The sequence below is a fragment of the Neopsephotus bourkii genome, unplaced genomic scaffold, assembly GCF_033783945.1.
Source record: "Neopsephotus bourkii isolate Nb327-2 ecotype Australia unplaced genomic scaffold, CSIRO-AGI_Nbou_v1 NB_1825, whole genome shotgun sequence".
NCBI classification, from domain to species: Eukaryota; Metazoa; Chordata; class Aves; order Psittaciformes; family Psittacidae; genus Neopsephotus; species Neopsephotus bourkii.
The window spans coordinates 13,089,564-13,116,802 of NW_026902298.1; the positions used below are offsets into that span (position 1 = coordinate 13,089,564).

Consider the following 27,239-nt stretch of genomic DNA (forward strand, 5'->3'; position numbering starts at 1 on the left):
CCAAATGAGTTACGGCTTATGTCTGGTCTCCCTTGACACAGGACTCCTTATGGAAGGAGGAGGGACATAGCACCAATTTATCGAAAGGAAATCCAAGTTTCAGTATCACCACGTAATAATGAAGCCTCTTTAGGTTTTAAAAGGTAGCATACTTATAGCATACAACATAAAATGCCATGTCAAGTGAGCAGGAGGTTAAAAAAAATCGCACAAACTCATACACTCCTACATGGTAAAGTGAAACAAACACCCTTCTCTACCCCAGGTCTTGTGATCCTGACTCACGCTGTGCCTATCACGCCCGTTCTATTTCTTTCCTATGCCATGTGATCTCTTTACTACTCAGTCCCTCCTACTGAGCTCCCAGCAGGAACATCTTATCACCCTAATGAAAAGCCGGTCAACACCACCAGCTTCTTCACTATTTGAGTTTCTGCGTGTCACACATATGCTGTAACAATTGCGTAAAATCACAGCTACTTCTTGCAAATTAACAAACAAATCCACAGAACTGAACAGGCACAGGAACTCTAAAATGCTCCCTCTGTATTTGCATTTCTGGCAGACATTTTTCTCCCTGCACATAGAGCATTTTCTCACTTAGAAACAGGTTGTTGGAAATATCTGAAGTCAGCTGCCAAATTTCTTGTAGAAAATTCAGCTTCTACACACCATTCTAGTCACCGAAAACTGCAGATCTCGGAACTAAGTGTGGTTGTGTTCTCCCTGCTGCTCACCAACTCTTCAGAGTAGTTGATATGATTTGTTTTAAAATTACAATACCTATTTTGAAAGAATGAGTATAAATCTGAATTAATCTAGCCACATAATTAAAGTTAACAATCCTCCAGGATTTCTGGTTTCACACATCCTAGCAAGACAGCTTGCTGATACTTTCCTGACAAGCTCACACTTCTTCAGGAGCAAAACCAGGCATGAGGACAGGCAAAGATCTCATTACTTAGAACCAACACATCTGACTGACCATACTCTCAGGGGAGAGACCACATTGCTGCAACTCCTTTACACACATACACTTCACTTGTCACCCACTGCTTTTAGTCACCTCTTCCGTGGTGGTAGTTGTGCTATAGCCTGCACGATGCTGTGGCAGCTAGGCTCTGATGCAAGCTCTCTGTAAGACTGCAGAGACAGAAGTCACAGCACACGCCTGCAGCGTGATAAAGAGCAAATGCACCATCCAAGGATACAGAAACTGTGCCAAATGAGCAGAACAAGAACAACTAAGGGAGCAACAAGCCCGCTGGGGACTTCAGGACAACTTCAAACGCTGATAAAGTTACTACAGGAATGGAAGGGTAGAAGGCAAACAAAACTGCTCAAGACCACTGTCATTGTAGGCTTAAAGCACCACACTGCTACTATTTAAATGCAATTAGGAACTTTGTTTAGATCTTTCACTTTTGTTCACAAATGTATGATTTGTCCCATCTATATTGGCTTTTCAAGTGACAGACTTCCACTCAATTGTCAAGCTTAACAAGAAAAAAGGAGAGCTACTGGGAATAACTGCATTATAAATACCATGCAGTAAAGAGGTAAAGAAAAGTGAGGGAGCTTTGTGAAGGTGTTAACACTTTCTCATGTGAGACAACAGGTACTAAGAATGTGGAAGGACACAATGTAAACCTTTCTAATCTTTGCCTAGCTTTTATTAAATAATACATACAAACTTCTTTTGTGCTTTCAGTAGGCAACATTTTTCCCTATTTGTCTCAAAAAACCCCAAACAACCCAAAACAATAGGACCTGAAGAAAATAAAAATAGTAGAAAAACATTAAATAGTGAGTTTCGTGTAGCTTTATTTCACAAAATTTCCTCTCCCCAAAAGGACATGGAGGTAACTTTTATCTGTATCAATTAAGCATAGCAAATTATAAGTGTTTTCTAATTCAAGATTCTGCTCATGGCCTAACAGGGATGGCAGAAGAACTCCAGCAACTCTGTCAGACTGAGGTGTTATAGCCACAGCTTTATTTCTCTGCCCATCTGCTGAGGGGTTACTGCCCCACAACACAGCTAACAGAAGCGACTATGCACTTGTGCCTCAGCTACTCTACTGTAAAGTGTCGTGTTTCAGCATAAATTGCTGATAAAGATGGAACTAGAACTAAGCTACCAGACCTTACAGTGGAATGAATGAAGTACAGGCACGTGTTCACTTCTGCTGACACCGCTATGAGTGAAGGACCAGAAAAGCTTAGTCCCTGTGCGGTTCCAGCAGCAGCCTCATCAGCTCCCCTCAAGTCCAGCTGTGCTGCTGCTTGCCTGGTAATTATCAGTGGTAAAGGTTATGAACCCAAACTAGAGCTTTTGTCATACAGTCCACAATGGGTTTCCATGAGTAAGTCATTGCAAGTAAAGCCTCTACAGCCAAGCATAGAATAAAAACAGAACATTGTCCAAAAGCTCTTTTTCATTTGAAAAGGAAAAACAAAAAAGCACTTACATAGAATAGAAATCTGCAACTTTGAAACACAGTGATCTCAAGAGTACCTCTTGGCCACAGGGACCAACTGGGACGGGAAACCCCATCATCAAATCACTTACATGGGAGGCAGTTCTAAACAGACACTGGGAACAGAACTATCCCAGCACTGTGGACTCCCATTAAAGCCTCTTTCAAGTAAGGTGAGCACTGCTTACACCTTCTAGAAAGCAACGCCATCTTCTCACAGAAGAGTGCTGACTTGGTGGGAGATGTTACATGCACAGACAGAAGAATTCTGCTTACAATGCCTAGTCGGTACCTGCTTAACATCAGTAGTCAAGCAGTTATTAAGCACTGCAGGAGTGGGTATGGTGATGGTTTCGTTGTTTGTTGCTTTTTTCTTTTTAAACCATGCAACACACAGAATGTAGGGGCAAATCATTTTTTCCAGGCATTCACCACATTGCCGGCAATGAGATGTGCCACAACAGCAAGTGTTAGCTTTATGCAGCTCTTACCTATAGGTCAATGGCATTTAAAATAGAAAAATCTTTCTTACACAGTGTTATGAATAAAATTGCACTTGCTTTTGTTAAAAACACATATCACTGTAACTTTTCCAAATATTTCCTTTCTGGCATCTTAATTTTCTTCATTATCAGGAGCTTTTTTTTTCTAAAAACCTCTTACTCGTGCTGGACACATGACATACAACAGCAGGAAGCCATTATCTGTCAGAAAACGAGTCTGTTGTTTCTTCAGTGCTTATTTCTATCTGTTCCCACCCTCCCCCCGAAAAGGTACAGGTAGTTCATCTCTTAAGTGTCAACAGTAACACTCCTCAAGCAGACATTAGGAATTTTAGTTTGACAGATTAAATATTTGAAAAAAGTTACAGAAGGTGCTGGAATAGTACACATTTAAATTGCTTAAAAATCCAAACTTGCAGCAATTTTGTAAATTCAAATTTCCAAAAGGTTTATAATGTCCTTGTGAACTTCTTCCACAGCAAGACGTCCTCATGACAATAAAGCATCAAACTTCCAAGGCTGAGATCAAGAAACAAAATCAGCAGGATGCACTTGCTCCACCAAGCATCTTTAGAAGAGGCATCTCCACTTCCAATAGCAATAAGCTACTCCTTCATTCCATTTTGGACCTTTCAAAGTGCGTAATCATTCTTTCCTGAAAAATAAAATACACAGTGTTGTCATTTATCCCAATAGGTTTACATTATTCATAAATAAGATGGAATGCCTTACATTCACAAAAAATGCACACTCGTATGCATTTTAAGTCAGGAGTTCGACTTGTACAGCAGATGAATCACTTCCTTCAGAATCCATTATAAGAAGTGGTATCCTTGTTGTTCCCATTATCCTTCTCCCCCCCTTGCAGTATGTTCCTGCTGCACTGGCAAGATCAGAGTCCAGTTCTAATAAGCCAAGTCCTTAATAGCTGACTCATGACTCCTTTGGCATGTCAGAAGACTAATTTGAACTGAAGATTTGTTTACTGACCTCATCTGAATCCAGAAGAGCTGGGAGAGCACTGCAGTGGGGAGAAAAAGAAAGAATCAAGTGAATTAGAGCACCTACTGTGAGCATATTACTGACAACTGGCTTCAGCCTTATGTTGCACCTTAAGCTTTTTAGAGCACAGGAGAACAATAATGAAGATAGATCTTTCAATTAAACAGACAGAAATTAGAGAAGACACACAAAAGAGGAAGAGCTGAACAAGTACCCTCAGTGACCTTCACAGTCTGGGGTTTTTTTTCCTAAGCTTCTCATTACCAACTGAACAATTTCAAAGTTGCCATGAAATAAGTCACAACATTCATACAGGAGCACTGCTGAACTACACTGAAGATATTTACAATATGGGACAATATTGTGAAAACATCCTAGAAATCAAAAGAGTTACACTGGTACCACAGCCTTGTCAACCACAACAGACCTCCCATGTGTTAGGATCTCATCTCTTCACAGCCCTGATCATACTTTCAGGAACAGAAAACCCTGCAGCAGACTCTCAAGTGTCCTTTCCTAGATTATACCAGTCAAGTGCTTTTTTCTTAGGGAATTCTACCATTCTTTTAAGTACAGATCTAGGAAAAACTAATTTAATTGAGAAAATACACTTTTTCATCCTCTTGAAGCTTCTATTTCATTTCTGGTCCTTATAAATCCAGAGCCTCTGCCAGAATTACCTGTTCAGGTCTGTTAACATAATTTGTGAACTTCTGCTTTGGTATGAAAAATTTAGATACAGACATTTTTAACATGTAAAAGTTATTAAAAGCAGAATAGATATGGACTGCCTATTGCCAGAAGCATAAAAATGACTCAACAGATGTTCCAAGTAAAGATGAGAACTAAGTAACATTATTCAGTGGTTTACATTCGGCAAAATACTCAAAGGACTTTTCAGAGCACTAAACAGAGAGGGTTTGCTCTTTGTTTTCTGGACTTTTTATTTATTTTTAACTTCAGTGAAGTGTAAGGAGACCAGTTTGTGGTTTTACAATCTGAGATGATGTTCCTTAAGTCTGCATGTGTTCAAGTGGCATGAGCTCTGGCAGGCTGATAAAGCCAAGTGGAAGCATGCTAAGAAGTCAGAGGCCAATTCTAGGCTGAACTAAGTATCTGCTTATGTAAGCACAGCATACAAGTTACATTACAACGTGTTGTATTTGTGTTCCTGTGTGCAAGGAACTTGATTTTATTGTGACTACAAAAATACTCACACATCTGTCACTGATGAAGGAACATTCTCCTCTACCCACTTCAGGTCATCCTCCTGCTATAAGAACAGAAATTAAATGGAAAGCAAAAGTCAATTTTCCCAAAAAGCTGTCACATGCAAGCCTTTTTCTTCTCAGACTACTTGAAAACTAATATATTTATAACATCAGTTAAACAAATGAAACATACATCAAAAATAGCCACACACACAGAAAAACCAAGCATACCTTTGACTTGATTTCTGGATTACAGAAAACACATTCCGTGGGGAAAAAAAAAACCCAAACCAACCAAACCAAAAAACCCACCTCCAACAGCTTGCTTTCAACTCTGTAATATTCTAACAGTGATTAAAAAAAGCAGGCCCTCAGGATACTTTGGTTATTTACATAATCTAGTTTAGTCTCTCACAAAAGAACAGTATTTGTAGAAGCTGTTAGAGATGAAAAACTGTTACAAAAAGCACAAGTTAGATTTTGCAAAGGTAAGTTAGACATGAGAAGTCCTGTCAATAGTCTTAATCTGATGAACACTAATTCACAACACAGTTGTTTCAAGCTTGATTTTCACGTTATAAATAGTATACCATTGCAGCCAACCTTTAAGAAAAAAACATTGTTAATAACACAAATATTACTGCTATTATAATGAATTCAGGTTCTTTCCACTTTTAAATTTATGCATTAACTCCATTTTCTATCTCCTAGCTGAATGTGAAACCTCTGCTTAGAAGCCACACAGAAAAAAATGCAGATATATTAAAAATGCTCCACCCAAACTATTTAGGTAGCTATGTAATACACGCACCACCCAATTTGAATAATGAATCCCAAATCTCAAAATTAGAAAGCATTTATTTAAAGTATGGCGTAGCCTCCCTCTTCACCTGACAAACTTGTTAAAATCCTGTGTATTATTATTAGAACACAGTAGTATACACTTCCATCTATAATGGATTGTGCAAGCATTCCTAAAGAACAGACTGAATTCTAAAGCTGCCACTGTACTCACAGAAAATTAGATGAAAACCCTGTATTTACTTTCTTTTCACAAGTACTGTGAACATATGATAGTTTGACTCACTCCCACTATGAAGCAAACTAGGAAACTCACACTTACAGGCTGAAAACTTTGCCTATTTGTGAGCTACTACTGGAGGGCAGCCAAACAAGACAGAAGTTGATCTACATCCTTGGAGGTAGAGGGCATACTCACAGCTTTATTTGCTTTTACGTTCCCATTTGGTTCTTGCTTTGTACTCCTCATTTTCATGCCCTCTAAAGACAAAAGAAGGAAAAAAAAATAGGGTTAACTGACCCAGAACAGTTCATAGACTGAGAGCGTTGAGTGTTGAATCAGAATGTTTCTTCAAATCCAAATTTTGAAAAATCAATTTCTAGTCCTCTTATTTAAGCCAGACAGCAGCAGCACAAAACTCAAAGACACAGCTGCCCAAAGTGGCTGTGCAACCTCCAGCAGAACTGATCTGTGGACAGACAGCAGCAGTAGGTACATCACCCTATGTTTTACACAACTTATAAATAGTGCTACAATAGCCATAGTTGGGAGATGGGAGGCAGGGAAAAGAGGGTTTTATAGTATGAGGAGGGTGAGTAGAGAGAAAGATGTAATCCAGGCTTATAGAGCAGGACTCTTTCACTTATATGTAATTTCATAAATATGTAAACGTATTAATTCATATGTTTACACTGAATGTTCCTGTAGTAGGCCCTACAAAGAAGATAGCAGAGTTCAGAGAACAGTTAATAAATGAAGATCCTTAAACTGGATTTTAAGAGAACTGCAAACTAAAGCACTGCCTAGCAACAATATCTAAGAGATCCTTGTCATCATGAGCGGACCCAAACCTCTGAGTCAACATATTTAATAAAACAAAGTCCAGTGGACACGGTAAAGCAACCACAACAGTAGCAGTGTGTTCAGTGTCATCTGAAAACCCCAGAATTAAACAATATAAAGGCAGTATAAACAGTAAACATAAAGCCAACAGTTGCTCTACAACTGAATATATCAATGGCAACAGGGAGACACTGACTCCACTTTCACAGTAGTGGTGAACTTTCTGCAAGAGAACAGATACCTCTGTCACAGAAGTGCATTTTCAACATTGAAATTCAGTGGGGGAAAAAAAATAATTTCTCTTACCAAAGCTTTCTTTTAACATTGGCTCTTTCTGCTCATCATCCTCCTCCTCTTCAGACAGGGGTGAGAAAGCAAACCTTTATGAGGGAAAGAATGAAAGTTATCTTAGAACAGTATCTCTGGCCAACCAAGAGATGCATTACCCCACCATTCACATGACTTGATTACTCTGTATAGTTCGTAGTTTTTAATACCTATGCTAAACTACACAATCAAAAGTTTCAGTCACTTCTTTATTTAAATTCACTACCAGGAACAGATTGAATTTTATCTGTGTGTGACTTCCTACACTTACTTTTCCTCAAGCCCCTACACACACTTCTTGGTATACTTATGGATCAGTATACAGCAGCTAAAATCATGCACCAGGAGTACTTCGGATAAACAAGAATTCCCAGGAAACGTAGTATTTTTAGAGGTTAAGGAAAGCCGAACCTTTGGTTGTTAGCAGATGGTCTCCACAGAATCATGATGACAAAAAGGATCATTGAAAACAATAAACGCCAGATGGCATCATCCACCCATAGCTCCTGCCAGTCCTGTCAAGGAAAACAGCAGCACAAACAGAAAAAGTTGTGAAGAAAGAGGCTCCATATCCTTAGATCTTTCTAAGGGTGAACTATAGGTATCTGAAAAAGAGGCTCATTACTGACAACAGTGAGAGAGTTTTACCATGTGATATATTACTCTAGACATAATCCACAGAAAAATCTGTTCCAGAATGCCCAATCTCATTTTACACTGCCAAATGCAAATGTATCAAGAGGCAGCAACTGCAGAAAGCATTCAATATGAACTCACCGACTGACAGTCCACCAGCCTGAACTTCATGGTGGTCCAGATGATAAATACAATAGATGCTGCAATATTAAAACAAACAAGCTGCTTATTAGTATAAAATATGCTAATCCAAATATACTGCTTACAGGACTGTTTCCTAAACAAAGGGCAAAGACCCAAACAGGGAATTCTTGGAACCCAATTTGTTAGTTCTGGAAAACCATAGATTGATTTATTGCATTGACCTTACATGGTAATTCAGGCATAGACCAATATATTTTGCTCTTGGTTCTTAGGAGAATCAAAGCATGAATTAAGTATGAAGTACTTAGCCAACTCCTCATCTCTATTCACCAGTCTTAAATTACTTTCAACTAGCCTCAAAACCATGTTTTCATTATCAGCTGACAAATAAAGCATACCATGAAATAAATGAACCATCAGATCATCTAGTTCCAACACTACTGCCATGGGCAGTGACACCTCACACTAAACCATGTCACCCAAGGCTCTCTCCAACCTGGCCTTGAATAACACCAGGGATGGAGCATTCAAAACTTCCTTGGGCAACCCATTCCAGTCACCACCCTTACAGTAAAGAAATTCCTCCTTATATCCAAACTAAACTTCCCCTGTTTAAGTTTTAACCCATTACCCCTTGTCCTATCACTACAGTCCCTAATGAATAGTCCCTCCCCAGCATCCCTATAGGCCCCCTTCAGATACTGGAAGGCTGCTATGAGGTCTCCACGCAGCCTTCTCCAGGTTGAACAGCCCCAACTTTCCCAGCCTGTCTTCATATGGGAGGTGCTCCACTCCCCTGATCATCCTTGTGGCCCTCCTCTGGACTTGTTCCAACAGTTCCATGTCCTTTTTATGTTGAGGACACCAGAACCGCACACAACACTCCAGGTGAGGTCTCACAAGAGTGAAGTAGAGGGGCAGGATCACCTCCTTCGACCTGCTGGTCATGCTCCTCTTGATGCATCCCAGGATACAGTTGGCTTTCCGGGCTGCAAGCGCACACTGCTGGCTCATGTTAAGTTTCTCATCAACCAACACCCCCAAGTCCATCTCTGCAGGGTTGCTCTAAATCTCATCTCTGCCCAACCTGTAGCTGTGCCTGGGATTGCTCTGACCAAGGTGCAGGACCTTGCACTTGTCATGGTTAAACTTCATGAGGTTGGCATCAACCCACCTCACAAGCATGTCAAGGTGCCTTTGGATGGCATTCCTTCACTCCAGCATATCAACTGAACCACACAGCTTGGTGCCATCGGCAAACTTGCTGAGGGCGCACTCAATCCCACTGTCCATGTCAGCGACTAAGATGTTGAACAAGACCGATCCCAACCCCAATCCCTGAGGGACACCACTTGTTACTGGTCTCCACATTGAGCCATTGACCACAACTCTTTGTGTGCAGCCATCCAGCCAGTTCTTTATCCACCGAGGGGTCCACCTGTCAAGTTGATGTGTCTCCAATTTAGAGACAAGGATGTCATGCGGGACATTGTTGAACGCTCTGCACAAGGCCAGGTAGATTACGTCAACTGCACTACCCCTGTCCATCAGTTCTGTAGCCCCATCATAGAAGGCCACCAAATTGAACCAGATGCTGAAAGAAATTTCATCAGAGCTGTTGATCAAGAGGAATGCTCTTTTTGTTTAAGTAAAAAAGCACGATCCTTGGAAGTTTTCTGCTAACTGTATGAATAGTGTTTCCAAACAGATGTGGAGCTGAGCACCTGGAAGCACTAACAGATTTAATCTTGAAGTTGAATTAATCACTGCTGGAAATGGAAAGAGAATCTGAATCTGTATTCTTCCAGAATACAGAGGGCATTATGTCACAATACTAAGAATACTCTTTTTCTAAGATTCACTCTAATTTTCAGCTATCCAATCTCCGAAGTATCTTAGAAATCCCATAGTACACAGTGATACTGTGATTTTAGCAAAAATTATCTTTGTGAAGTTAACAGCATGGGATAATAATATTTTGCTCCCGGCAGCTTTAAAAGGGATGACAGTGCTCCATTAGAGGAGCTGCTCAGAACTACTGATCTTATTAACACCAGAACTACTAAATCCACTGCCTCTGAAGTATCAATAGTTGGCACAGACGTACTGTTAGACACGGTTCAAGTGGTAGAAATACCAAGTATTTTGACTGCATTTACAGAAAGGTCACAAAACACAAAAATCTGCTTTAGTGATCAAGTAACATACAGAAATGGCAAGTGCTCTTATTTGATTAACATAACTTTATGCTTACCTGCTACTGCCAAAATGAGTGTGTTGGTGAAGTGCCGATACAAAGAGAGTTTCACCACATTCCTTCTAAGTTTTAGCAGTTTCATTGTTTGAGTTAAGCTGATGAATATGTATGGAAAGTCAAGGAAAGCCTCTGAAGGTAAAAGCCACAGACTCAGGACTACACAGATCTTACGATAAACAGCTCTCCCACCTGCACAGTTTGCCCTCTGAAGAGGCAGAACAGACTCCGTAACAGAAAAGTTCATCTATGGCAAAGGTACCAATGAGCAGGATTCGTACCTTTTATGCTATTTAGTCACCTACACCTGGAACTTGTCACAATAAGATGGTATACAAGCATCTGTTTTGGACTATGGCCCATTCCTCCAGGAAAGTGTCAGACGTACTTCTGATAAATGGAAAATCACGTCTGAGCTAGAAGCGAGTTAAAATCCAACTAGTGCATACAACTGCCTTCACCCTTTTGCCCACAGTTTTATTTCCATAGTGACAAAAGAAGCGCTTACAAGAGACACCCTGGTAGGAAAGAATTGTGGTTGTCATGGCTGGGCAGCAAGCTATTTCTATTTTAAATAGAGTTTTGTGATTGACTTGCATTAAAAACACTTTATAGGGATTTTGCTACACATGGCTTTGAGTTCAGCATATGACAGCTGTTGCTAAAGTCACACACAGTTATGGTTGTTTGGATGCAATATGTCATGAGAACAAAAAGTTAATACTGCCCCATTTTATCACCTACTTTGAATTCAAATTTTAAAGAAAGAATTTTATGTTTGATGTTGCTAAGTAACCTTCTCCCCAAAATACAAACTGAGTCTGTTCTCCAAAGGCTACACTAGAACAAATTAATTTCATACTTCAATACTCAGAGACTGATAACCGACAGATGTAACTAGTCTATGTTCAGGAGCTGCTCTAACACAAATATCTAGTGGTTAACTAGTTTTCCTTTCACTGGCTGTAGCAGGGCTTACCTAAACACTGAACACTCAATTTAGAGGTTCTATTAACTTTACCAAAAGTAGAAAGAACATATACCTGAAGCTGATTAAAAAAAAAGAAAAAATAATAAAAGAAATAAAAAAAGTGCAGCCAAAAAGATTCCAAAAAAACCCCAAATTTGAAAGAAAAAACACCCCACCAAGTAAAATAGTGAAGGATATCCACCAGCACAGGGCAGTATCTAGGAAAGCCAGGGGAATAAAAGCCAAGGAGGCAAGATCATTCTGGGCCTAGAGACAAAGAGAGAGCCAGTAAGAACAAACCGAAAAGGAAACAAGGTACAGAAGAGGGGGGGGGAGGTCTATTTTATGAGAAACCACAAATATTGCACCACAAAGCTTCTAGGTTTTACTACAGAAGCAGAGGGTTTGAACCAAGAGCTCAGCCCAGTGTACAGAGGGAAACTGACAATACCACATTGTCAGTTCTCAAGTTTTCTACCAGCAAGGCAAGAAAAAGTTTTCCAGATTAAGTCAATCTAGCACCCTTACAAGGAGCCTTCTGCCCCGGCGATTGCTGCAATAATGTGCCACTTCCATTACAGTAAAATAGCCATCAGCTTGTTAGAGGTAGTAATAAAATCTTTTACACTATCCAGGGATAAACCAAATGTTCCACTGGCAAGCACAAGTTCGACTGAAAGTGGCAAAAATTGCTTTTTTGTGTACATCAAAAGCTACTGAAGCACCAAGTGAAACAAGCAAATTGCCTTTTACTCCTTTTAAGTGTAAGACAGAAATAATAAGCTGTGAATAAGCTTGCAGCATTCTGCAGTTTATAAAAGGATATCCACAAAATAATACAGGCATCAATCATGGACAGGGCCAAGTTTGCTATCAGAGCCACAGTGTCATAGAAAAACTGAAAAAGTACCAAATATATGACATGTTAAATACCTTATCCGAAAATACCAAGTAACAGAACAACAGAAATTCGTATCACGAGATGCACTTCTTCATGAAACAAATAGCAGCACCTCCCCCATGCACTTCCCCAGGTACTGCCTCCAAAATTGGAATGGTGGTTGTTGTCGGTATTATTTTTTTTCAGACTCATGGCCAGGTGACCCAAGCTGTGTCTGCAACTAGTCCTACCTAATCCCAAGCATCAGACACAAGGGTCCTGGCAGAATACAGTGTCTGAAACCTGACAGATCAGAAAACTATTAGAATTACTTCAAAATACACAGAATTACATCCTGACAGAGAAAACATCAAATAATTATCAACAATCCATATCCACAGTCTGAGTTTAACCACTGCATTGTCTCTGTTCCCTTCTATCAGCCCTGGGATCCTCCCTTATCATGTAAGTAAAACTCAGTAAGCGTCTGTTGCATATCATTATTACTGACCCCTGTGACTCTGAGAACACCTTCCATTCCAGAAAATAATAGATAAAGGGCTCCAGCCATAACTACTTTGTGAAGAGTAACTCCAAGGCGAGGCCTGTAGGAAAACAAAGTGAAATTTAGATTAAGTGAGGGGGGGAAAAAGTGAAGTCACATCAACTTGAGTCTAACGTAAGACATAAAGCGTGTGAATAAAAAGCCTTTGTAATAAGGCACTGTAGATCTACCTTTTACATTGCAGAGTACAGGGAGATAAACACTGCCTTAAGTTATTAAAACCCAACAGCGAAAAGCCTTTTAATAGAACACAACAAACCTGCAACAGAGCTACTCACTTGACTATCCCATATCCCAGACTGACTATGATGACCAGAGTTCGAGCCAATGAGCGCTTCACAGCAGAAAGCAGTTCTGCCAGTATTACTGCTCCTTGTACTACCAAAAGCAAAGAGGAGGAAGCTAGGTTATTAAAATATAATTTCTGTTTTATTAACTATTGCATGCAATTATAGTATGAGAGCAGACAATTATTTTCAGAAAGTAGGCTACTAAAGCATGTATCTTTTCATTACCTACATCTGGTATAAGCTTTCAGAAAAGATGGGTCACTTAGCATAAAAAAGCTGCTGAAAAGTTTTACACCCATAGAAAGTGGAGAGCAAATGATCCGTAAAAACGTTTATCCATAAGATCAGCTTGGATGACCTTCCAGACAGGTCAACCAACAAAAGTTGGTTGAGTTTCATTTATATTTCATTTATATGCATTACCCTAAAAACTTAAATACCAGAGTCCCAAAGTTTTACGTGGAGAGAAGTGCTTAAGATGGACTGTCAGCCTATAGGCTGAATAAATACCAAAAGTCACCTGCAATGCTGTCACATTGAGCAAAGAGTTTCAAAGTCTCTTTCAAAAGCCAATACCAGTTGTCAGAAGTTAATTATAAGCCACACTTAGGAAGTCCTATTTTAAACTTCAAGCCAGCATTATAGTGAATACTCCTCAGAATCTACTATTTTACATCCCTAATACAGTACACTCAGGAGTCAGAGAAAGCAACAGCATTTTAGCTTTAGAAATACGCAGATCATCATATTTACAAGTATATAAAAAAATGCAGAAACTCCAATTCCCTTCCTCAAGTGATTATCTCATCAGTCACCCCAATTTAGTATAGGCCAATAGTGCTATGCCCCAGCAATTAAACTGCAAGCTACAACTGCTACCTACCAGATTCTCCTGTGTAGCGGATATTCTGGAACTCTGCATAGAACACTGCTTTCTCCAGCATTCCCAGGAATATAACAGCACCAATCCAGAACTGGATCCTCAGGAGATCCCGCCAGTAGCAGGCTGACCATGCAAGCCATAGAACCCCAAAGAATACGTACACAATACACATCACCATGAAAAACTATTACACAAAAAGAAACAAGAAATAGGAGCCTCAGATCCAGAAAAATAATTTCCTTGTTTCCATTCCACAGCTGTAAGACAGCTCTATTTTATCCCCGAGTATAGTGGTTCTATATACAAAAGTGACCAGAAACAAGCACTGCTGCCCTTGTCTTCTCTGGATTATTTACAGTGACAGTCTAATATCTCACTGCCGACAAACAGAATCAGAGTAATTGAATTTCTGAACAATTTCTCTCTTGAAGAGCATATTATTTATCCACAGGCAATTTTTCTCAGGAAGAAACCAAGTGCTACTACCTTTCAAAAACTCAGATAAGAGCTCAGGCAAATCATCAAGTACCAGGAACTCTGCCCCTTCTCACATATTTTTCTACTACAAACTTCATCCTACATTTAGGGTGCTTTGCAAATAGGCTTGCAAGTCACCTTTACATTCCACAGAACACAGATAAGCAACTGATGATGGTTGTAAACCCTCTGTTCAAATAATTTGACAACTTCTGAGTTTATTGGAAATTAACTTTTGAGAGGTTTTTACCAAGCTTTAGGTCAGCCATAAATCTGGAATTGAAAAAGAAACCCAGGTATTTGTTTCAATATTGTAATTTTGCAATTATTTTTTCTCCAGTCCAGTGTTAGTTGCTCCAGAAGAACTTTCAAGGGTATGTCTCCTACAGTGAATAATTAACTTAACAACACTACTCAGTACTGAATTTTCTAAATGACAGCACCATGCAAGTTTTCAAAGAGGACACTGAGATTAAGAAGAGAGATAAGAAGCCATTAAATGAATATCAAGAAGTACTTAACCAAAATATAGGACACTGTCCTGGGTTCAGCAGTAGCAGTCATTTTTTTCTCTTTCTTAGTAGCTGGTGCAGTGCTGTGGTTTTGACTTTCAGCCTGGGAACAGCGCTGATAACACTGATGTTCTTAGTTGTTGCTCAGTAATGTTTAGTCTGACCAAGGACATTCTGAGTCTCATGCTCTGCCAGTGAGGAGGGGAAGCCAGGAGGAAAGAGAGACAGGACACCTGACCCAGACTAGCCAAAAGGGTATTCCATACCACAGCACATCATGCCCAGGATATAAACTGAGAGTTACCCAGGAGGGCTAGTTCACTGCTCGGTCGGGCTGGGTATCGGCTGATGGTATTCTCTTCCTTTGTTATTTCCCTTATCACTATTATTATTAGTGGTAGCAGTAGTGATTTGTGTTATACCTTAGTTACTGGACTGTTCTCATCTCAGCTCATGGGAGTTACATTCTTTTGATTCTCCTCCCCGTCCCTCTGGGAGAGGGGGGGAAGTGGGGGAGAGTCTGAGTTACTGAGTGCACTTAAACCACAACAGACACTAATAATAGCCACAGTTTCCCATGGTAAGGATCTAGGCATGCTAGTTCACATTCAGATGCTCCACTACAGAAACATTTAGAAGAGACCTTTTTCTGGACCTGCCATGTGAGGATATTCACACTAATGAATTATATGTCAATATTGCTGCTGGAGACTTTTTACTTCTGCAGGAAGTAAAACATACATTTCAGAAATGCAGTCAGGCTCTCCCTGTTTACAGGCCACTCTTGCCAATACCGTCAGGCTAGAGACCTTACTTGTAGACAGACTTTAACTTTAGCTGGGGATCAGTAGCACTACATAAATATTTTTTTCATTTTCTCAGCCTCCACAGAACCAACTAGCAACCAAGTCAAAAAGTCCTCTGAATAGAAAGGGGATTAGTTCTTTGTAGCTCAGTTATGCTTTCACTGTTAGGCCGTATTAAGGACCTCATGGGGGTGGAGTAAGGAAGATTAAGCTGTAGAAGAACAAAGAAAGCAGTGACAAATGAAAAGGTAGCTGTAAGCAAAAGCATAAAGAATAGCAGATTTTCCAAGATATGAGCTAAGGAGAAAAACGGTAAGTAAAGCTGCTCAGTTTAGCTAGTGATGCTGGTAACTTCTGGAACTACAAATTGACAGGCTTTAAGTCAAACAATCCAGAGAAGGACAACATTAGTGGCATATGCAAACACCTGAAATCTATGTCTATTTTTCCTGTCCTGTATTTAGTGTAAAACACCAAAAAAAAGCCCACCACACCAAAAAAAAAAAAACTGAATAAAAAAACCCCAAAAAAATAAATGAAAAAAAAAACAAACCATAAGCCACTGCTAAATTATTTTTCTGAGACACTCACTTTGTGTTTCCTAAAGTAGTAGTATAAGGAGAGTATTTAACTGAGATTCAAATCAACTGACACCCTAATAGGTCAAATAAAAGCTGTTTTACTTACAATCATCAGAGGATAATCTGCAAGTGAGAGGTACTCATATGGACCCTTCAGTTCTACTGTCACTATGAAAAGACAATTCAATAACCAAATTACAAGATGCAAAAGGAGGAAGCCAGGATAACATACCTAACTGATTTTTACTCAAGCACAAAGAAGTTACAAATCTTCACATAGCTTTTAAATCTAACTTGCACTTTAATCAAAGAAAGTTCAGACTCATAACACACTCAGCTAAAAGCATGCAATTAAAGTGACACGCTCCGTTACCAAGTAACTCATAGCAATACTTAAAGTAGTTTGTGCTGAAGATCCATGTGTATGTAACAGGGAAGTTCAGAAACACACGTAACTTAACTTTTTAAGGGGATTTCCAAGCTTCTTTGAAGTCTGGATAGGTTATCAATGCACTGTTAGATATACTATAATTTCAAGGTGACAGTTAAGATCTTTGTATGCTACATGACTTATATAAAACACTGGGTTGGTCTGCACATTTTTGAAAACACACCACCAAGCCTCAAAATTGCGCTTCTTGGGATTCTTCCATCTTTAAACTGAACAAACAGCCTTAGGATCTTTAAGGCACTAACAATCACCTATGCAAAATCAAGGATAGCGTCTTATGAAATTGAACCATACAGTAGATATTAAAAGTACCTTAGAATACACTCAGACTGGCATACATTAAAAAAGGCACTGTATTTTTATCTTACTATATAAATAGCTATCTTACTTGTCTTCTCCGCTTTATTATTTCTGGTAGTAGAATACTTTGCATTTGTAATTCCAATTTGCACGATAAATATATATGGCCCATCTCGCCAAGTTTTGATAACAGCATTCATTGCCTGAAAATAAAATGTCGACATGTAGACAGTGCATAAGTAAGAAAACATTAGAAAGACAAGTAGACTCACCATACATATGTGATACCATAGAATGGTTAAGGTTGGAAAGGACTTTAAGATCATCTGGTTCCAACAGCCTTGCTGTGGACAGGGACGCCTCCCACTAGACCAGGTTGCTCAAGGTCCTGTCCAATCTAGGTTTGAACACTTCCAGGCATAGCGTATTCACAACTTCCTTGGGCAGCTTGTTCCAGTGCCTCACCACTCTCACAGTAAAGAATTTCTTCCTTATATACAACCTAAACCTCCCCTGTTTTAAGTTTCAAGCCATTAACACTTGTCCTATTGCTACAGTTCCTGATGAATAGTTCCTCTCTGTCATCCTTATAAGTCTCCTTTCGATACTAGAAGGCTGCTCTGAGGTCTCCATGCAGCCACCTCTTCTCCAGACTAAACAGCTGCTCCTATCTGCTTATAGAGGGCTTCATCCACATGGTCTTCCTGACTGGGTGGCCTGTAGCAGACCCCCAGAGTAGAATCCTCTATCACTGCTCTCCCTTTAATCTTGACCCACAAGCTTCCATTTGATTCATCGTCCATCCCCAGGCAGAGTTCCATACACTCCAGCTGGTCACTGACATAAAGGGGTATACCCCCTCCCCATCTGCCTGGCCTGTACTTCCTAAAAAGTATAGAACTTTCTATTCCAACACTCCAGCCATAGAAAACATCCCACATGTTTCCCTGATGCTAATGATACCCTACCTCTGTAGGTGTATGCACGTCTCTAATTCCTCATGTTTATTCCCTATATTACGTGCATTTGTGTACAGACATCTGAACCAAGCTTCGAACAAGCTGAAGCAGCTTTGTATTGCTCCAAGCATTCACTGCAGGTGCTGGTATCCAACTGGTAGGGCTGGGATGGATTGGTCCTACTCCCCCAAATCTAGTTTAAAGCCACCTTTACCAGCCTGGCAAGCCTCTGACCTTCTGCTGCTCCCCTTCTTCGTCACGCAGACTCCATCAGCCCCCAGTAGACCTGGCTTCCCAAAGGAAGTCCCATGGAACAGCAACACCCCCTAACTGTTTTGTTAACCTACTGGATTCAACTGGCCATTTCAAGGCCCTCTCCTTTGACCTGGAGGATCAATGAAAAAAGTTTTGATCTCCAGAGCACCCTACTATCTTTGGTCTCTTCTACATAAAAATAAAGTTCATCCTTTCTCATCTTTCATATGCATATGATATGTAAATTTTAAATCTATTTATTAGACATTAGACCCTAAATTCTCAAAAATTAGTTTCTTGAATCCGAAAGAATGCACAAAGACCTGGGAGGTGATTGGGTCTTATTTGCAAATTTAATACTGGCTTACTACAAGAGTCATCTCAAAGGTACTGCAAAAGCTCCAAAGAAAACAGCAAAGCATCCTATTCTTTGCTTTTCATCTAGAAACATTAGGACTGTCACAGAGACACTTCTTTCCTCCCAAAATCAATTGTTTGGCAACAGCATAACTATATATAAGTCAGCTCCCTGATGAAGGCTGAATTTTACAGGGTAGAGACAGAAAAGGTAGATGAGAAGTAAAACAATAGCCAAAGTTGTCTTTTCGTGTGGAAACTACTACTGGCCCTGAAACAGTTCTCACACCTCTAAGATTCAAAGCCTGCCAAAGAACAAACAGAGGAAGCTTGCCCAGATAAATATTTGCACCATAAAACAAATCAGAGATTCATTTGAGCTCCAGCATACAAAACTTAACTCCACAATGAAGACATTTAGCCATTTCAGAAACTGCTTAATTTACCAACAGCTTTATGCTTAAAACTAAGACTGTCTACATGTATGCCACTCACATGACTACTGCAGAACTACCACAAAGCCTCCTTTTATAACAGCCTCCCCAAGAGAATTTCAGTATTAGGAGCATGAATTTATTTTAAAAATCCTCCTGCCTACAAGACCTAAAGCAAATAGAATTTTATATATTAAAAAAAAAAAAAGCTTACGTTAATATTGACTGAAATTAAAAGACTTAGTTAAAAAAAAAACAACAAGACAGTAAACTTAAAAGAAAATTGATATATTTTTCATACCCCAATTTTGCCTTTAAAATATCTCCCTCTCCTGATTTCACAATTGCACACACAGCATTTATGTGTTAGTTTTAAGGTAAACGGCCCTGTAAGTACACATGGAGTTACATATATTTTCTTTATTGGCATACAGGACATTCAATTTGATTACTCTGACAGTTGTTCCTGGTTAAGGCTTGAATAGAATACATAATAAAAAAACTAACAGATTTGAAATTCAAAAGTAATCACTCAACTGGTTAGGTACAATGTTTTAAGAGACTGATTAAAGATGAAACCAAATGTAATCCCTAAGTAATAGTCACCATTTAAAAGATCATACCAATAATTACTTTAAGTTACTATGAAAAAAATATATTTATTCTTTAACCTATGCCATCAGTTCGAATGGTACGAGTTCTATATTTCACATGTAGAAGCAGCAGTTACTGTTCCTGTTACTCTCTTTTCTGTTTTTCCACACAGGGCTTCCTAATTTCAAGCTATAAAAATTCGGTGTAAAAAAAAAAAAAAAAAAAAAGAAAGATAAACAGAATTGTACCATCCCTGCAAATGCTACCAGTAATTTCTTAAACACAGAAATAAACACACACACAGAGGAAAAAGCAAACAAAAAACCACCACACAAAACACAACAAATTAACACTGCTCAGTTAGGAGCCATGTTTGTATTCAATATACATACAGTTTTCTCTGCCACCATTGTGTGATTTCCTCCACTCTCCTTCTTATCTTTTAAGCCCTTCAAGAAAAAAAAACACAGAAAAATGGATAAATCAATATGCCAAAACTCTCTCTTCCATGCCTACACTCTCCCATTAGAAGGAGAAAAACCAAAACTTACCTCTTGTTTCTCAGGTGAGAGAGGCTCTGGATGAGCATATTCTTTGTAGAAAATCTGCAAAAGATAAGGAAATTACAGCACTTACAGCCACTTTATGTTAACATGACATTATCAGAACAGCTTCCAATAAACCTGAATATAAGGAAGAATTCTCTGAAGAGCTGTATTAAAGAGCTTTCATTTTATTCAATCAACAACTGTCCATTTGTTGGGAGAGTCTTGAATACTTAGATTAATGTTTTGTCATTTGAGAGCTGCTTTTCGTCTCCTCAGACAACAGGTGCCTATTTTTAGATCTGGACCCACAGACAGCACAGCAGTGAAGCTTATTTTGAATTATGAATTTGTTGTGTATTTCTATTACTAGATGAAGTCCACAAAAAACAGGGTATGGAGATTTCTGACTTAGTCTATGCAAAAAAAAGTCCCTAGATGAGTGGATGCCTATTACAGATGCAGATTTTGCCAACTCTCCCAAACTATGGTGATCTGAAATCTAGTGAAACTGCTATACCACAAGAAAAGAGCTGAAATACTAACAAGCAAAACTGTCTATGAAACTTCAGAAATTAATAGCTAAGATTTTTTTTTAAAGGAAATGGAGGAAAAGTCACCTGATGACTTTGAAAACTCCCATTTCATCAACCTGGACATTCAGTTAAGATGCCCAAGTTCGCATTACACAGCTAAACCCACAAGATCTCTTCTTTAAACCAAGTATAATTTCTCATATTATTGAACATAAAAAGCAGGCAGCATACAGATCTGTTTTAAAAAACCTTTCAAGCCATCTTCACATATCAATGGGATTAGAAGTATTTTTTTTATATTAAAAACCCTTTTCACATCACCTTTAGGAATGTCTCAAAAAAAACCCAAGCAAACAACACTAGGGTAAATAGTTACGAGACATTTTCCAGTATTCTCTATCTATAATTCTGTCTAAATCAGGAATGGTTGAGCACAGCTGCAATACTGCACAATTTGCCTGGAATTCTTAAGTAAGTAGACCAAGAAAGACAGTGTGTTATATTGTTATTGTTATTAGTATGATCACACAGCTTGGCCAGGTGATGTCCGGCTGGTGTAGAGATTATGTTTGCACATTACTTTGCTATGCTGTTTTGTATTGTCTTCTCTCTTCCATTTGATTTGTTTCAAACATGTCTTTGCACTACTTATTTTTCAATTTTTAACCTGCTGTCAGTGTTTAAGTAACCCACTTCTAAACACTCTTTGATTTCCATTATTATAAGCAAAAAATGCTGGTCCTTTCTTGACCCAAATTCAGTGGGAGCTTCACTCTGCTGCCAGAGATTCACACTTCTACCCAACTAGCAGTAGCTTTCTGTAAGGGAAACAAATTCGGAACACAGAAATACAAACAAAAAGAAGCGCTGAACTTTACAGTGGTTTGTTTCCCCCTGCCATGGTGGGCCAGATGTTGAATAGCAAGCCAGGAATAAAGCAAAATAAGAAATCATCACTGCAGTTTGGTTGCCATAAATTGATAAAAACAAGCACCTCCCAACCTACAGTGATATTTATATAGGATTCTAACACAGCTAGCAGAGATCAGAGCAAACAGTTTCTATTCATACCTGAGGTCTGAATAGCTCAGAGCAATTTCGAAAGAGGAGAGAAGAAGTGGCATAGTATCCTGACCAACCCGGATGCTCTTCAGATGTAGCCCCAAAATAGTACTCTGCCTGTTCATCCTGCCAAACATAGAATAGAACTTAGGTTAGCATCCAATATATCAAATGGTTTCTATCAGTAGGCAGCTGCAAGACCTTGAGAGCACTATAACTTCCCTCTACAAGCAGTCTTGAACAGAATTTAATAGGATAAAGGTCATCAAGACAGATAAAGAAAACATAAACCATGTTTTTCCACACAATTCTTACCCCAAAGTTGAAGACTTCATTGTAGCAATCAGAATATCTTAAGTACCAGGTAACATTGTAACTCTGGGAGGGATCACAAGCTTTTTCATCCCCTTCAACTAAAAAAAAAAAAAAAAAAAACAAAAACAAACAAAATAGATAAGAACATGTAACACCCTCTACCTGCCATTGCTTTTCCTCCCACTCAGTACCAAACTACCATAACTATATTTATTTCAAACTGAAAGCAAAACAATAGAAAAACATTTTCTTCAAGTAATCTGTTACTGTTCAGTGACAGAAGGAAGCATGTAGAAAACAAACTTCCATTATAATGTTACACAGTTTTATTAAAGAGATAAAGATCACTTGGAAACTTTTTGTTCTCAAAGACAATCAGGGATTTTTCAGCAACTACAAATACCAAACAGAGAAGAGCAGTCACTCCAGGTGATCACAATACGTAAATGGACTTTCCTTTTCAAGAGGTGTGGGGCACATAGCAGGCAGAGAAAGCTAGAACAGGTTAATACTAACGGCAATTCGCACAGATTATTTAAATATACCAATACCAGCACCAAGAAAATAAATAAAAAAGTAAGATTTTGCAAGTCAACACAAAAGACGAAACTCACTCCCAAAAGATAAATAAGCCATCTTATGTATGCATCAGCTCACTGTCAAAGCTGCAATGTTACCTAAAATAACAGTAAGACAACTTTCCGCTTTGATTTGTTAAAGAAAAACATGCACGAAAGTGAAACACAAAACTTCTTCCCAGAAAAGGCTGTGTGATTTTTGTGTTTCAAATCATCAAAGCATGATGAAGAGAATTTGATGTTAAGAAGGTAAGCTTCATCTGTAAACAAAATGAGCAGTGATGATTCAGGGACTTGGAAGACACGTTTAAATGATTATGTTCAGGTTCTGCTAGTTAACATATGGAAAAACTCTTTCCAATTGACAGCATGTTTCTAGTAGCTAAGAAGCCCCCACACTTTTACAGGCAACAATCATCTCAGATCGGATATCCACAAATGTGTTACATGTACAGAACTTCTAATGAATGCTTCCATATTGACCACTGCAGGTAAAAAACACAATTAGAAGAAAGACCCTGCCATGGAGTCTTAACTAAGTAATCTCATTATAAACCACATGACTACTAAAGCAATTATATTTGTAGTGCTAAAAATTCAACAACTGAGTTTCTAATACTAAAGATTAATAAAAAAGAAAAAATAAAAACCACAACAGAGTGGAATGCAGTCACTGAAAAATTAGTTTCCCTATGACACCTTACAGATGAAGACAAGGCATATATTTTCCATGTAGCCCCAGATGTTGCAGGGGGCACAACAAAAACTAAAAGGCAACAGAAGTACTGCAGTGACATGGGTAGATGGCAAATTCTTAGAAGAGAAAGGCTCTTCTGATAAACTTGATCAAATGAGGAACATCTCAAAAAAGTGCTATCAAAAAAAAGGAGGGATTCATAGCATTTACTGAACTCAGCTACATGGGCATTTAAGCTCCTTAGTCTTCAAAAATCCAGCAACATTCAACCCAAATGCAGTCTCTGTACTCACAGCAGGATTTCTACCATGATCCTACAGAGGAAACCAGATGCCTCCAGAATAGCACTTCAGTTGTAGATAAAAATAAATTCATTATTGACAACATTAAATACCAGTGGCAGTCTTCCCAGTCAGAAACAAAAAGCATTGGACACCAATACACCACACACACACACACACACGCAAAATCAGTAATCAAGAAAGGGAAATAAAAAGGAGGAGGAGGTGCAGGTGCTCACCAAAACCAGGAAAAACCCATGAGCAATCACGTTTGGCCAGAAGGGTCATATCATCCACACAAACATCACAGAGCAGATGGAAGAGGAAACAGAGAGCAAACAAGAGACACCAGTTTCCACAGACATGAGCAGAAAAGAAACTATATGTAAAGTTGAAGCTTCCCAGTATCATATGCAGTTTAAGTATCATCTAGGCTGAGAAGCCAAAATTAAGTTCACAGCCTCTGTTTCTTCCTCAGTCAGTAATACCTTACCTAAATTCATGTAAATCTTTTAATCACATTGGTATGCAAAGCAGGTGTCTTCACTGAAAATTTTGAAGGCTTAATGTCTGTACAAAGGCTGACAGTACAGTGTAGTCAGGAGACAGGTGACTGATTTCTTAGTGCCAGATCTGCCACAAACCTGTCCTGTAGCAAATAAATTTTGTTTTCTGCATGCCTTATTTCCTATTTTCTCTTGGTTATTTGAACTGTACTTCTCACCAGATATACCACAGTTCACTGTGGGGACTCATATCTTAGGTGCCACATTAGTACAAGTACACTATTTCTATTAAACTTTAGACAAGAAAGCCTCACACCTACCAAAGCTCAAAAAGCCTTTTCAAATGCCCCTCCTTTTCCCCAAGCATCAGATTTCACATTTTGATTCTGCAGCTGCATGCTTGCAATTGTTTTGCTGCAAGATGTGAAAGCCAGCATCTGAACTACACTTGAGAAGCAGGAAAACCTTAACCCTGACATGATGGGCCTTCACTAACAACCGCTGTCATATCAACCAGCCAGATTCATGTGTTCTTAATGGAAGCACTTTAACAAACTCCCTTTGAAACACTGTCCCAGGAAGGGCAAGTATCTGAAACTAAACCTGACAATCAATAAGGTAGGTACTAAACATAATAGAGCACAGCAACATAAGCAGTTTCATCAAGAAGCATTAGCTAATCCTCATGATACACTAATTTTGTCAGTTAAAAAAGTGCTATCACAGCACCAACTGCCTCTTGAAAAGACAAAGACACAGGTATCACTAATTGTCTCTAAAGTGACTTTTATTTCTGCATTTGATGCAAGTGTAGAAGGGCATTCACAGATACTGTACCTGTATAACCACCCAATTAGGAGCTGGAGATGAAATAGTTTGCCCCCACATGGAAATAACTGGTGCAAACAGCCCCTTAAAATTCTCAAAGTGCATGGAAAAGATTCAAAGCCTTTCTAAATCAGCTATTTGCTTCCACAAATCACGTGGATCACTTTGCTGCCATCTAAATATTGTTCTCATGTTCCCAGATAAGAGCGTATTTTATAGAAACTCTCCTTTGGTCAGTTACCTAAAATCTATATCCCTGGCCAGATGAACAAGAGCAATAAAGATAAAGCACAAATAGGAAGGCTGCAAACATGTTTGCTCTTTGGCACACACAGACTGACCAGGAAAACACAACAGCTCTCAAAAAGAGCTCTACCGTAGTGTGCAATGACATTCCCTTACCACTCGCAGAAGCACCCTGCTAAAAAGGATCAGGGCTTCAAAAAGCACTGCCTCCTGCATACTGGTATTAGTCACCCCTCAATACAAACTGCCCAGTCTGTCCAGTCAGCTGGAGGAATTGAGCACATCTCACAGCAGGGCTCCCTCCTGCATCCCCTTCCGGATTATCCACTACCTGAAATGAAGTGGTGCTCCCATTGCCTATCTCACCCCCTCCACAGAGGGCCTGAACAGAACCATTCATTCCTGCTACAGCCTAAACAGATCACACACCCAACCATACCAGATCTATGGCTTCCATCCAGTGCTAGATTAGCTGGCAGTGCAACCAGAGGAGTTAAACCCGTTCACTGTGTTTTGAGTTCCAAATGTTAAAGCAGGGGGGTGTCAAACAGCAGACAGAGCAGGTTAATCTCTTGTAGCCACTTACATCTCAGGAAAATGGTGGTATTGCTGAAGAGAATCTTTCCAAAGTTAAACTTCTTCCCCTGTAAGGGAACCAAAAGGAAGACGTATCAGTGGGCTTAACATCACTGATTTTAAGCAAACATCTTCACTCTGACTTTTAAGTCAATACAGCAATGAAAATGAATGCCAAATTGGGAGCCAGCCCTACTGGACTCTCCAGTCATGCTTCACCACCCCTTCAATCTACCCTCAGATAGAATCAAGCCATCTCTTGAAAGGCTTGGGGCTTTTTATTCTGCAAAACTGAATCAATTTCGTCAACACTGAAATTATTAGCATTTTCTTGCTAATGAAAAGGTCTGGACTACCCAACAACAACAAAACCTACATCTTATTCTAAGAACCAACAGGAGTGTTCACCACGATCCTTTCATTTTGTTCCTGAAGTGTACATTGCTCCCCTTCGCAGCCTGGTAAAGGCAGACTTATCGAGAGGTAAAGTAACTTTTCTCCACACGACTTCAAACACAGACGGTGTAACAGAAGTGCAGGAAATACCTCCCCAGAGGCCGGCATCTCCCTCGGTGCAGCATTCCAGGGGCAAGGCCACAGCGCAATGGGATGGCGGCGGCCGCCAGGCCAGGCTCTCCCCGCACAGGCCCCAGTCGGGGACGCCACCTCCCTCCTCACGGACCCCTCAAGCGCCACGCTCCCTCCGCCGGCCATGGAGCCTGTTTCCCTCAGAAGGCTCCCCTGCCTGTCACCAGCGCCGCACCACCAAAGGGGCTCAGCCCGGGCAGAGGGCCCCGGCGGGGCGCCCTCTCATCAGCCCCGGATTCGGTCAGGCTCCACACAGGCGCGGCCCGGGCAGGGACGCCGCAGCAGAGTGGACGGCACGGACCCGTTCCGCCCGGCTCTCCCTGCAGTGAGAACCAGCGGCCTCCTACCCCCGCCACGCACACGCACGCTCCCACAGCCGCGACAGCGCACTAGCCCGGCGGCCCTACCACCACTCACCATGAGCACCGGCAGTCGCCATTTGGAACGCTGCCCGGCACCCGCCGCGCCCGCCAACAGCAGCACCGCCAGCAGCCGCATCAGGACAGCCTCAGGCCGCCACCGCCGCCCCCCGGAACGCGGCGCCGCCATCCCCGCCGCACGGAGGCCGCCACCGTGCTAGCCGCGCCTCTTCCGCTCCCCGCAGGGGTACGCGGCTGCCGAGGGCAGGCAGAAGCGGTTCGGAGGGCGGAGCCGCTCCCCGGCTGAGCCCGGGCTGTCACCGCCCCTGGGTGGCAATCGCCGGCCCGCCCGCGCTCGAGGCCCGCCGGCTGCCGCGGTGACAGGTC

The 27,239-nt window shown here is 40.2% G+C and overlaps 1 protein-coding gene across 1 annotated transcript; it reads right to left on the reverse strand.

Annotated features, from left to right (window-relative positions):
• Nucleotides 1-1,804: 1,804 nt before the first annotated feature.
• On the reverse strand, nucleotides 1,805-27,075 carry TMEM87A (transmembrane protein 87A). Its single transcript, XM_061343716.1, is given in 20 exon segments — nucleotides 1,805-3,638; nucleotides 3,974-4,004; nucleotides 5,203-5,258; nucleotides 6,416-6,477; nucleotides 7,367-7,440; nucleotides 7,799-7,902; nucleotides 8,165-8,223; nucleotides 10,422-10,526; nucleotides 12,214-12,289; nucleotides 12,783-12,876; nucleotides 13,115-13,214; nucleotides 14,010-14,193; nucleotides 16,492-16,553; nucleotides 17,189-17,339; nucleotides 20,128-20,184; nucleotides 20,287-20,340; nucleotides 21,888-22,004; nucleotides 22,194-22,291; nucleotides 25,916-25,973; nucleotides 26,911-27,075. Coding segments are annotated over 20 exon segments (1,716 nt in total). The 5' UTR covers nucleotides 27,043-27,075; the 3' UTR covers nucleotides 1,805-3,596.
• Between the last annotated feature and the right edge of the window lie 164 nt (nucleotides 27,076-27,239).